The sequence below is a fragment of the Eucyclogobius newberryi genome, unplaced genomic scaffold, assembly GCF_026437365.1.
Source record: "Eucyclogobius newberryi isolate DKJ021-1_F unplaced genomic scaffold, fEucNew1.0.hap1 SCAF_4, whole genome shotgun sequence".
Taxonomy (NCBI): Eukaryota; Metazoa; Chordata; class Actinopteri; order Gobiiformes; family Gobiidae; genus Eucyclogobius; species Eucyclogobius newberryi.
In genome coordinates this window covers 9448618-9461961 of record NW_027316056.1, presented here as the reverse complement: position 1 = coordinate 9461961, position 13344 = coordinate 9448618, and the positions used below count along the sequence as shown (strand labels likewise).

The 13344-nt window shown below is 40.9% G+C and overlaps 1 protein-coding gene across 1 annotated transcript in view; it reads left to right on the top strand.

Moving 5' to 3' along the window:
* Positions 1–13344, top strand: part of lcor (ligand dependent nuclear receptor corepressor) — a 140338-nt gene that overhangs the window by 99515 nt on the left and 27479 nt on the right. The window contains exon 5 of the mRNA XM_072463706.1: positions 5465–5818. Within this exon, the coding sequence (XP_072319807.1) occupies positions 5465–5818 (354 nt within the window). The remainder of the gene's footprint in view (positions 1–5464; positions 5819–13344) is intronic.

Here is a 13344-nt window from a genome sequence, read left to right as displayed (position 1 = left end):
CCTAAATGTGTCCAAAAAAAAAAGATAAACTGAATTAATTCATTTTAAACATCTAATTTATCCATCTTGATTCAGGCTTTGTAACTCCTTAAGGGTTCGAGTATTAGTGAACTAATTACTAAGCCTGAATCATTGATAATGAAATAATTGAATCAAGTCTTTGTTCGTGCTTCGTTAAGGCACGGACACTGTAAAAAGTTCAAATAAAGTGTTATCTATGAATCCAGTCTTTTTTCCTGGTTTGGATCTGGTTTTGAAATGGGAAAGTCTTTGTCCCGAGCTTGTTTTAGCCCATGTTTTTACTCATTTGTACTGGTTTATGTCCTGCTCTAGTCCAGGTTCAGCCTTTTTCACAGCAGAAAGTCTGCTTCTGGCTCTTTCGTTCTTGCCCAGACAAACCTCTCTGTCAGATGCACCTTTTAAGATCAAAAATAGCACAGAATCAATAAGGCTGAAGCATCATATTTAGCGCCGCTTCTTGAACTCGGTCCTCCCACGTTTGGTGTCGCATTTTCAGCGGAGGGAATAAAAACCTCTCCGTCTTTTCCGAAACAGCGCCGGGATGTTCTTTTGGAGGCGGGTTTAAAAAGTCAGTTTGTGCACTCGCAGCTGACAGTTCTGTTCTTTTCAAATGGAGCGCTCTCTTTTCTACTTCTTTGATTGTCAGAATGTACAATCATTTTTACAAACATTGCTACTAAGATCTCGTTTGTTTACGATCTTGAAATCACTTATTTTTCAAAGTGTAATTATGTTTTCAAATGAATTTCTTTGAGGATTATGCATATTTATCTTATTGTTTGTTAATTGTTTTGTGATTGGAATGTTTCTGTAGAAATTGTGCTCTAAAAATAAACTTGCCTCGTTGGCTTCAGGCTTTGGATTCAAGATTTTGTAGAGTTTTAGTTTGGTTAAAAATAATCAGCTTTTTGTGACAATTTGCTTTTTTGAGACATTTAATCACGGTTCAGTGTTTGTCTTTTTTCATGTAATCAAGTAAAATGTGTTTTTCCCCAGTACGGCCTTATTGTGAAAGCAACTCATAAGGTCAAAAAGAGACAGTAAGCGCTGTCTGCGGCTAATTATAGAGCGTTTTAATCTCTGAGAGGCAGGAAGTGCCCCACTAGCATGCTAATGGTTGTTAGCTTTTGGTTGTTGGCTTATAACCCCGTTGCGGTGAATCCTTTGGAAGCTCAGAACGCATAAGGAAGGTGAAACATCACTATGGACCATTATAAAATGAATTGCCGGTATTTCCTTTTTTTCCCTTGTTTCCATCCATCCATCCATTTTCTACCACTTGTTCCCTTTTGGGGTCGCGGGTGACTGGAGCCTATCCCAGTGACTTCGGGCCTTAGGCGGGGTACATCCTGGACAGTGGCCAACTTGTCGCAGAGCCCTTGTTTCAACACAGTAAATATCTGGTACAGTGCCTTTAATGCTGCTCTACGCTCAAACACAGACGTGCGCTCCTCCTATTGGTCAGCCCGAGTGAGCTCATAAAACAATAACAAAACCCTCAAATAAACCCTAAAACCACAAATAATAGCTACAAACTTACAATATACACATTAATACAATAAAAAAAAACAATAAAAGACGTTGGCTGTGCATCCTTAGTTCATTAATTAGTCGATGGTGTTTTAATCGACCGACATTTGTATTCCTTAACTCATTATTTGACTGGAATGATGAGGCTTTGCGTGGACAACAACAGAAAAGAGAAGCCATGGCCCATGTGTGAGCTCGTTTATTCACTTGCGCTGTATGTCTCATCCTTATCGCGTCTTTAAGTGCAGTGCTGATCTCTTTAAGCTCCTATTGTGTGCGTTGTTTTGGATTAGCAGGTTTTTTTTGGGCTATTGTAATGCTGGACTAAATAAAAGTCTTTTTCTGGCACAAAGATCTGGGCCAGGGCCAGATTAATGCATCGGTAACTAAAGATGGAGTTTGGATGAACAAATGAATCAATGAAATCAATGTCTGTTTGAGTTTAGCCGCCGCGGGGAGAGCTAGCACGCCCTGGATACAGATTATAGCTCATAACTAACAACATGTGTGCATTTGGGACGATTCATTAGACGTATTTTAGGTCATTTTCAAAAAAAGGCCGTTAACAAAAGATAAGCCACAGGAGAGGTGTTTTAACCGTGTGATACTGGTTTCCCCTCTCCAAGTTGTATTTGGAGTTACTCACGCTTGTTCTAGGGCTGCAACAAACCATTCTTTTACTAATCGATGCTGCAGGTAAAAGTACGTTTTTCAATTGTTGTCAGTTTGTTCTCTCGATATCTAAGCGTCAAAACTGTCCAATCTGCTTTTGTTTTTTTTATTTTTCGTTGAATCCACTTCATCCAAAGATGCCTCTGGGACACTGTCACCTCAAATGCATTTTTTGTCCACAGAGACGTAAAGATCAGCTGATCGAACAGAAGGATTTGTCCAATTCTGAGCCTGATTTATTACAGTTTTAAGTCTAAAAACGAATTGGCTATTATATGCCAAATTTTTAGGACAATTTTCTTTCAGCTCGAGTTTACTCAAAAATGATAAGAAATCCAAAATCCCCTCTGTAGATTTAAACTTGTCTTTCTTTCAGAGTTAAATACTTATATCTACTATATATATATATATATATATATATATATATATATATATATATAATATATAATATATATCGTATATTGTATCTGAAATGTGTGCAAACTGTTTACACACTTTAATTGTCTTTTTTTCTTTTTTTTAACATAATGAAAACATGACATGATGAAAAACATAAAGTTTCACGTTGATATCTTTAAATTCAAGATTCTGTCCCATTTGCCCGTCTCTCCTTTATCGGACATTAGTTTTAGACGTTGAGTGAATAACAGATTTTTATAAACTTTTAGCCAAATAAATCAGAAGTAGAGCCGCTGGAGGACGTCCTGGTGGAGTATATTTACACCATGTCCTGTTCATGTCGGTGCAGTGAGGCATAAAAGCTCATGTTTAATCGACCCACGATCATTCAATTTTTTACAGACATTTTGATTACAGACTTTAAACGTACAAGATTCCTATGTCTTTTTGAATTTATTCTTGCTTTGTCGGAGTCATAAAACGTTCTTTCAGCTCATGGCGTGTTTTAGAGTCTGCGTAAAGTCCAGACAACAACAGAAATTAATTGATTCACATTTTTACAGCCCCAGATCAGTCTTTATTCTCTTTCAGTGAATACACCTTTGAAAATAAATAAATAAAAGCATTCTATGTCTTCTTCAAACCTTCTGCACTTGAGGATTTTTTTGCTCGATTTTAAGCCTGATTTTCCTCTCGGAGTTCAAGAGGCGTGGCCCGAGCGGCGACTCTCGTATTCAAGGCTTCCCTCCTTGTGTCTGTGGGTCAATGTGATTCTGTTCCGTTTATTTGTCCGTCAAACATCAACTGTGTCTAGTCACAAAAACACATCATGACCTCATGGGCTTTGTAACGCCAAAGCGATGGGAGGAGTACTTTTACGGACTACGACAGAGTCTGAGGACTACGAAACGTCTGAGGAATAAAGTCTGGCGGTAATGCAACACTCGGATGCCAACCGCCATAAAACAACAACAACAACAACAACAACAACAACTGTGAGGTTCCAAACAAGTTTAGCACAGCCAATCAGAGCAGCGCCCTCCTGTGGCCTTCATCAGCAGGTTTAAGACGCACACGTTTCTGCTTTTTGTTTGAATCTGTCTCTAAATAAGAGATATGTAAAGGGCTTTAGACTGTGCTTAAGACTGCCACATCGAGAAGTAATAATTAAAAGTTCACATCTTGAAGTGGTAGATGTGTAAAAAATGTATAATATTGCAGTTATAGTTTCGGAGATTTGCCTAAGACAGGGGTGTCCAAACTTTTTTCACCAAGGGCCGCATTTTGAAACTTCAACGGGGCAGAGGGCCACAAACAACTTGACAATGTTGAATTTGTTGAATGACAAAGTGCATTTACATTTGATGTAATTGCGATGAGCCACCACCTTTAATCAGACCTAGAACATTAATATTAAGTTGGAATAACATTAATATGCCTGAATTTTCCCAATTTCACAGTAAAAAGCACTACTTTTTGTTGTTTGGGCCAATATAGCAGGAAGCTGGAGGGCCAACAACAAAAATTGGTCTGAGGGCCGCATTTGGCCCCCGGGCCCTAGTTTGGACATGCCTGGCCTAATATAAATATCAAGACTATCAGCAAAAATTACCTCACAAAAGATGTGGTTTCTGCCCTTTTGTGATCGCTTTTACGCTCGGTTGACGTTTCGTGCGACACTTGAACCTCAACGAGACATTTACTCACACATTTGATCACGTTCCTGTAACATCCATGAAAATATTATCGAGTAAATAAAAACATTCAGAGACGTTTACTTTTGTCGCTCGCCTCGTTTCATATCTTGACGTTTACTTGTTCTTGCGGGTGATATCGTACAAGGCAAGTTCAAGTCAGTGTCAGTTTGGTTAGTTTTGAAACGTGCAGTTTGTGTAATTACAGTATAGTTGACAGATCCTCGCGGCGCTGCAGATTTGAGTGCATTAGTCGTATGTTCGTGGCGTTGAGCTGATGCATTTCATCTCATGTCGCTCACATGACGCCGGGATTAAGAGCCATTTTTGGATTATTCCTCGGCACATTTAGGATTATATTTGGAGGATCACAGGATAAAAGACTGAACTCTGCGATGAACGGCCACATTCCTGAACCGCAAACTTAATCTGTGGAAATCTGATATTTAGCATGTTTGATTTATGCAATGTTTAACCAACGTTTAACCATCTCTGATCTTTACGACAGTTTTGAAGCGTTTACGCCGTCTTTCCATTTTCGGTTTGTGAAGAAAAATCTAAAATAAATACTTTGGACACAGACAGGAAGTGGAGCTGATTTCTAAAATGGAATCGCTCTTTATAATACACAAAAGTCCAATTTACAAAGAAAGAACACATTTTTGGGACAGTTTAAACACTTTTGTAATATTGAAAGGTGTCGTCAGGAATATATGTTTGCCAGATAATAATGATTGTGTAAATTAGATGTGTTTGTTCTTTCTATATTTGTTGTAACTCTTTTAATGTATTATGTGAACTACAGTTTAGTGAAATGCGTAGTCTAACCTGTCACTTTAATGATTAGTGGTGAAAGATCTGTGCAAAGATGACCGTATTAAGATAAGATAAGATAACATAAGCTTTATTTGTCCTGCGTTGGGGAAATTCCAGTGTTGCAACGAACAGTTCAAGAGCAGCAGGAGAACAGAAATGTGCACTAAAAAGAGGAAACGCAGCAACACCTTTGTGACTACTTTCTTTGCTTGTTTTTCACTTAAAGCAAATGTTTAGAATGAACTTTAACTGCAAAAGCCACATTCATAGATCGCCCCTCTTGTGGCGGCCAGTTTCTTAATCCTCTGTTGTTTTTGTGTTTCTCGTTCCAGACCTCCCAAGTTTCTCAGACCCTCACATTCCTCTAGTGGCTCGTGAGATTATGCAGCGAATGATCCGCCAGTTTGCTGCCGAATATACCTCAAAAACTACTCAGGACGACCTGCCGCTGCCCAACGGCACCATGAAGGACCAAAGCTTGTCCCCCTCCTCCGCCTCGTCCTCCAGCCCCTCCCCCACGCCTGGCCCCGCCCTCAGCCCCAACGGCACCACCTCAGACGGGCCACAGGGGGGCGCTGCTGCCTCTGCACAGAACCCCGTCCTCAGCAAACTCCTCCTGGACCAGGACGCGCCGCTCGATCTGACCGTGAAGAAGAGCCCGGTGGAGCCGCCGCCCGGTCAGGAGGGTAAGTGCAGCTGTAAAGGTGTCGCCTCTGGTTCACGTTGGTTCGTGACGTGCTGAAAGTGTCTAGAGTCTTTAGTGAGCAGTCCCGACTTCCAACACGGTCTGGCTTTGGATGACTGGGCAGGAGAGAACGCGGACTAAAGCAGATAGACACAGAAAAGAATCATTTCTCACCGAAAATGCACTTGATCATTGATAAATCGAAGCATTTCCAGTGTGTATCTACATGCTTAGCAAAACAAAACCTGTTAGCGTCAACTGTTTCTTGTTTGACTCACAACACTGTCTTTGTAACGGTCAAAAATATGATATTTCCAGAGCATAATTCATCTGATATCGTACAAACCCGATGCATTTCCTCCAGATTTTGTCACGTCTCACTGCCACAAACTTGGAAGTACTAAACGTCTTTATGTGAATTGCTGCGATCGGCCTCATGATTAAAAAGTATAATTAAAAGAACCGTTCTAAAGCGTTCCTAAATTAACTGGTCTGAGGTACAACGGTATTCAAAGCTATTCACCCACAGACCTTAACGTCTTGGAATAAACAGGTTTGCTTTAGTGCACCAGGGACCCTCAAAGTATAATATTTAGAACTGTTTTACCTTGTTCCTGTGATTATGACACACAGTTTATTACACAGAACCTGCACAAAGCTTCAAACACTTCTGCATTGGACTACACACCACTTTTAAAAGCTCCTCAAAAGCATCGGCCTCTGAAAACACTATTTCCGTTTATAATTTATTTCCTGCAGACCTATCACATCTGTTTATCTGCAGAGGAAACATCTATCATCAAATAGAGTGGGTACAGAAAGTCTTCAGACCCCTTTCACTCATTTCACTTACAGCTCACAGTGCAGGTCAGGGCAAATGAGAAGCATGAGGTCAAGGAACTGCCCAAGGAGCTCAGAGACAGAACTGTGACAAGGCACAGATCTGGCCAAGGTTCCTAAGAACACAGTGGCCTCCATAATCCTTACATGGGACAAGTTTGGGACGACCAGAACTCTTCTTAGACCTGGCTGTCCTGCCATCGTGGGAGAAGAGCCTTGATGAGAGAGATGAAGAAGAACCCAAAGATCACTGTGGCTGAGCTCCAGGGATGCAGTCGAGAGACGGAGGAAAGTTCCACAAAGTCGACCATCACTGCCTCCACCAGTCAGAGGTTTATGGCCCGATGGAAGCCTCAGAGCAAGACACGTGAAGCCTGCATAGTGTGCCAAAAACACAGAAGGACTCCCAGACTATGAGAAATAAGATTCCAAATAAGAGACCAACGTTTTTGTGTTAATTCTAAATAAATATACAGAGGTAAGTGTGGAGAAAACCAGGCGCTGCTCATCACTGCCCAGTACAATCCCAACAGTGAGACCTGGTGGTGGCAGCATCAGGCTGTGGGGGTGTGTTTCAGCTGCAGGGACAGGACGACTGGTCACAATGTGAGGAAAGATGAATGCAGAGATATCCTGGATGAGAACCTCTTCCAGAGTGGACCTCAGACTGAGCCAAAGGTTCTCCTTCCAACAAGACAATGACCCTAAGGACACATTAACAAAGGAGTGGCTTCAGAACAACTCTGTGATCATTCATGACCGGCCCAGCCAGAGCCCAGACCTGAACCCAACTGAGCATCTCTGGAGAGACCTGAAAACGGCTGTCCACCAACGTTCACCATTCCACCAACGATCTGCCATTCTTTCTTGCAGAATGGCAGAGGATCCACAAGTCCTCTTCCCAAACGTGTTGCATCATTCAGAAGACTCATGGCTGTACAAGCTCTAAAGGAGCTTCTACTCAACACTTAGCAAAGGGTCTGAATACTTAAGACCATGTGAGCTTTTGAGCTGGACTGAAAAGTAAAAAAGTACTTTCTGTTCTGCTGAAATAGCCGTGGTGAAGTCCTACCTAAGGATTTTGAATAAAATAATTAGATGAATTACAATATCGATCCAGCCGCTTCCTTTGACCAAAGATCACTCGTAATTAGTTTTTCAAATCTGAGTGAACTCTTGTGCATAGGTGGATTTTGTATGTGATACTTTTATTGGAGTATTTTTTTGCCCATGTATCTGTACCTTTACGTAAGTACCAAACTTGAATCACTACTGAATTAAAGTGATATTGTACATTCTTTGACATAATTTCTCACCCGAAGCACAAAGTTCTAAAAGAAACTGAGCAAAATTCCGCAGAACTCTTGAAAACATAACCTCGGTGCACACTTTTGCGCAGTTTTCACATTCTTCACCTTAAAACGTTTGAAATGACGTCTCACTTAAAGGTAAGACTTTCAAATGTTTGTATTTTGTTTTGGTCAAAAATCAAAAATCTACCCAGGAAACTCAAATCTGGTTTAATCAGCGCAGGACAGCAGTGGGCAGGAGTCATGCTCTGACCCTGTGACCGCTCCAATGCCAGCTTTTGTGAATCTGCTTACTCCGCTTAAGCCTCCTCAAAAAAGATTTAGCCTTTACATTTGACCGTGGTTCTTTAGCGAGTGCCGTCCTCTGCTTGGGAACATTACGGACTGAACTGGACATGACCTGCTAAAAAACAGTAAAATCCCTAATCCTCGCACATAATATATCTAATGTTTTGATATACACACAGCCTTTCAAATACTGTCATTTCCGTGCATTATCCAAATCCTAAACGACGTTCCTGGATTTCATTTTGTTCAAGCCGTTGAAACTGAAATGATACCAAAAAATAACACTGTGAAAGATGGGATTTAAAGAGAAATGTGAGCGACTGAAGGAGGCTGCTGGTTCTGCTGCCGTGATGGAGATGATGAAGGGGAGAGAGAGTGCATTTACTAATTGGTTGTCAGTCACAAATACAAGGAAGTAAATGTAGTCTGTTGCCGATCTGGAGCTAAAACTGAATGAATATCTCAAAATAGTATATTTAAAACCTTTGGTATCACTTAAGTAGTATGGTAATTAGTGCTAAATTGTTTATCTGTATTTTCCAAGTACGTTTTAAGGTTTTTCCCGATAGTTTACAGAGGTGGGACCAAGTCTTTGGTTTGAAAGTCTCGAGAAAGTCCCAAGTCCAAGAAGTCCAAGAAGTCCAAGAAGTCCAAGAAGTCAAAGAAGTCCAAGAAGTCCAAGAAGTCCAACAAGTCCAACAAGTCCAACAAGTCCAACAAGTCCAACAAGTCCAACAAGTCCAACAAGTCCAACAAGTCCAACAAGTCCAACAAGTCCAACAAGTCCAAGAAGCCCGGGGATATGTTCCTGTTTGGCCCCCAAATGTAAAGAGAAAAGTACTCCAAAACAGAGAAACATAAACTCGTCTCAAGTCACAGGGCTCCAAGTCCAGACTTGGTCCTGATTCGAGTCCAGGTCCACAGTTTATTCAGCCATTGACTATTATCTTCCAAATAATAAACCTCTACATAGTTGATAAGCAATATATTTGTCATAAATACTGATACTAATATCCAAATAACCACGAACAAATTACCACTTCGTTAGACATTTATATGTCGCCCTTAAACGTAAGTGTTAACAAACCTTCAGCGAGTGAAGGAAGTATAATAGATTAATAGCTGAGGAGGCTGATGGTTCTGCTGCTATGGTGGAGGAAATTAATTGACTAGTCACGGTCTGCAGGTTCCAAGTGTATTAACAACAGAAAATGGTCTTGACGGTTGTATTTGGCTTTATTTTCTTTTATTTATTCTTTGGTCAGGATCTTGGTCAGGATCTTGGTCAGGACCTTGGTCGGGATCTTGGTCAGGGTCTTGGTCAGGATCTTGGTCACGATCTTGGTCACGATCTGACCAAGATTGACCAAGATCTTGATCAGATCTTGGTCACGATCTTGGTCACAATCTTGGTCAGGACCTTGGTCGGGATCTTGGTCAGGGTCTTTTTCAGGATCTTGGTTAGGATCTTGGTCATGATCTTGGCCAGGATCTTGGTCACGATCTTGGTCACGCTCTTGGTCACAATCTTGGTCACGATCTTGGCCAGGATCTTGGTCAGGATCTTGGTCATGATCTTGCTCACAATCTTGATCACGATCTTGGTCACGATCTTGGTCAAGATCTTGGTCATGATCTTGCTCACAATCTTGATCACGATCTTGGTCACGATCTTGGTCAGGATCTTGGTCAGGATCTTGGTCACAATCTTGGTCAGGAACTTGGTCACGATCTTGTTCACGATCTTGGTCATGATCTTGGTCAGGATCTTGGCCAGGATCTTGGTCAGGATCTTGGTCAGGATGGCCTTGCTGGAGGATTAGTACCCAGTGTATGCACATCAAAACTCCTTACTGAAAGAAAAGGAAACATTATTTTTCTTACAACCACTTTATGTACATGAATTGAACGTCAAATACTAAAGATAACATTGTTGTTGTTTTTTTCTATTAAATGACAAATGCGTTCCTCGACTTGCCACATGTCGACACCAGAACTCGCACTGAATTTGACTAATGGCGTTGGACTTATTCTTTTTAAAACCTCAGCGCAGAGAAAGCCAAAGGTTTAGAAGATAACTATCCCCTGTATGATTTTGACGCGTGTTTTGGACTCATTAAAACTGATTCCACCTTTTTTCTAAGTGAATCTCAACAGAGCACAGAGTGGGCCTTTTGAGGGCGTGAGAAGGGAGTTTCCGATCCGGACACATTACATTAAACCTGGCGTAAAGACACTGAGATGCTAATTAGCTCCTTCATTAGCTTGGGCCTAGACCTCGTTAGCCGCCACTCGTTACATTAGGACATTTTTATCATCAGCATCATTAAAAACCTTCTGCGACTCAGTGGATTTTGATCAAACGTGAAGATTGTCGAAGAAAAATCAGTTAATCATCTGATGACATTGTATAAGCGACGGTGATGGATGGAAAGATTATGGAGAATCGAGTAATGATTAGAAAATGTAGTGGTTTGTAGCAGTTTGTTGGTTCTTTTTTCTTGTTTTTACCTTGACATACTTTGGTGAGCAGCTGTCACTTTCCTTAGATGTGTCATCCGGAACATTTCAAGGTAAAAAAAAAGCCAGAGCTATGTGGCCTTGAGATACCATTACATCACTGGAGACTGGAGTTAACAGAACTTCTCTTTCTCTCTATGCTCAAAACTTAAATGTGACCAGGACAGATGACAAAAGAACCAGTCACACACAAAAAAACGTGTGCATTTCAAAAATGTGAGTGATTTTGGACACTCGAATGACTTGAAAGGACTTGAAAGTAGAAAGTAGTAGAAAGACTTGACTTGGACTTGACTTGGACTTGACTTGGACGTGACTTGGACGTGACTTGGACGTGACTTGGACTTGACTTGGACTTGACTTGGACTTGACTTGGACTTGACTTGGACTTGACTTGACTTGGACTTGACTTGGACTTGACTTGGACTTGACTTGACTTGGACGTGACTTGGACTTGACTTGGACGTGACTTGGACTTGACTTGGACTTGACTTGGACGTGACTTGGACTTGACTTGGACTTGACTTGGACTTGACTTGGACTTGACTTGGACTTGACTTGACTTGACTTGGACGTGACTTGGACTTGACTTGACTTGGACTTGACTTGGACTTGCTCGTCTTTGACTTGGGACTTGACCAGGTCATTGTGTCTTAAAAAACAACAGATTAACGATTAATTTAATTGAAGTCTTATTGTAGTGATTAGGGATGGACAATATATCTGTGCTAATAATGAGTTTTCCATTCAAACATACGCGTCAAATGTAATCTTCCAAACAAGGAAATAAATAATGTTTCTGCACTTTTGTGGTCCGTTTTATGTCCATTCATGTTTTTGTCCAACACTTGACCCTCGAGACACTGGCACACACACACATACACCTCTATTTTGATGGCTAATCTCGCTCTGGCCTCTGAATGTGATGAAAAAGGCTTAATAAGCTCATTACGGTGAATAATTAGGACACTCGGAATATGTGAGAAAAGTGCATAATAACTTTTGGTCTTTCTTTGACAACAAAAATCAAGTCCTGTGCCTTTAAGTTGAAATATAAATACGTTTTGCATGTCAAAGGGAAGATCGGTGTGTCGTTCCTTGGAGGCTGCAGTGTTCGAGTGCTGTTTTCGTTGTGTTTATTGCTCTGACCTTTGCCCTTACACGTGGCACTTGAACGCACATAGAAGGTCTCTGGATTTGCCCTGTGCGTTGAGCAATTTTTTTTCTTCATTTTCCTCCATTTTATCATCACCTCGTGTTTGCTTTCGGCCCGATTAAACAACAAAAACCTTTAAAGATTAGCGAGCCCTGGGTCTGTATATTGGAGTGCGGCGGTGGTAAGAGGGTCAGAAGGTCAACTGCACTTTAGGGATTACACCAATAAAACACACACACACAACGCCATTCATTTAAATACTCCATATACTGGCACTCTCGGCGGACTTTAGGGCAGAAAGTGCACTAAAAAGCACTGGAATCTGTATATTCTCAATTTCAATGCAAATCTGGATGTTTATGGGGTCATTAAGACGATGGACAGACATTAGGATTTAAGGCTAGGGCAGGGAAATTGTTCCGCTTAAGCCTAAAGGAAAGAATAATTTTGACTGAGAGTAAATGATTGAGAGTAAGTACTACAACTACTATAAATACTGCTCTTAAACCAACACCACTGCAACTGCTATTATGTATTAGTAGTGGAAAGTAATCAAGTACAAATGTTAAAGTGCTGTACTTGTTACTGTAAGTAACATGTTGAAGTATCCTGGCCAAGATCCTGGCCAAGATCCTGGCCAAGATCCTGGCCAAGATCCTGGCCAAGATCCTGACCAAGATCCTGGCCAAGATCCTGACCAAGATCCTGACCAAGATCCTGGCCAAGATCCTGGCCAAGATCCTGACCAAGATCCTGGCCAAGATCCTGGCCAAGATCCTGGCCAAGATCCTGACCAAGATCCTGACCAAGATACTGGCCAAGATCCTGGCCAAGATACTGGCCAAGATCCTGGCCAAGATCAAATTCAACACACTTAACATTTGAATATTCTTTGTGAAGTACTGTTTAAGTTACTTGAGTATATTTTTCCACTACTTCTACTACTACTGCTACAGCTGCTGTCGCTGCGTCTCCAAGTATCATGAACAGCATCTCTGCACTTGCTCAGAGGCTCTTCAGACGCACCACATTTAGACTGTGCTGTTATTGGAACATTCTTCCTCTGACAATAAGAGAATGTCCATAACTGCTCCTCAGAACTTAAACCTGTGAACCAGCCTTTGATTTGAATTGTTGTAATTGTCTGCTACGTAACTTGCCTAAGGTCTACAGATGGAAATGAGTGTTTTTGCTATAATTTACTGTTAATTAATATAAAATATTTAAATAAATAGAGATTTGGTGAGAATGCATTTTCGAGGACACTTTTTAACAGCTAACGTCAAGTTAGTGTCAATTAAAATGGATTCTATTAATGTTTTATTCTGCGTGACCTTTGTCTGCTGCCCTTAGACATTTACTAACACTTTCCTATGAATATTACTATACTTATTACTGCTTTATAGTAGTAAT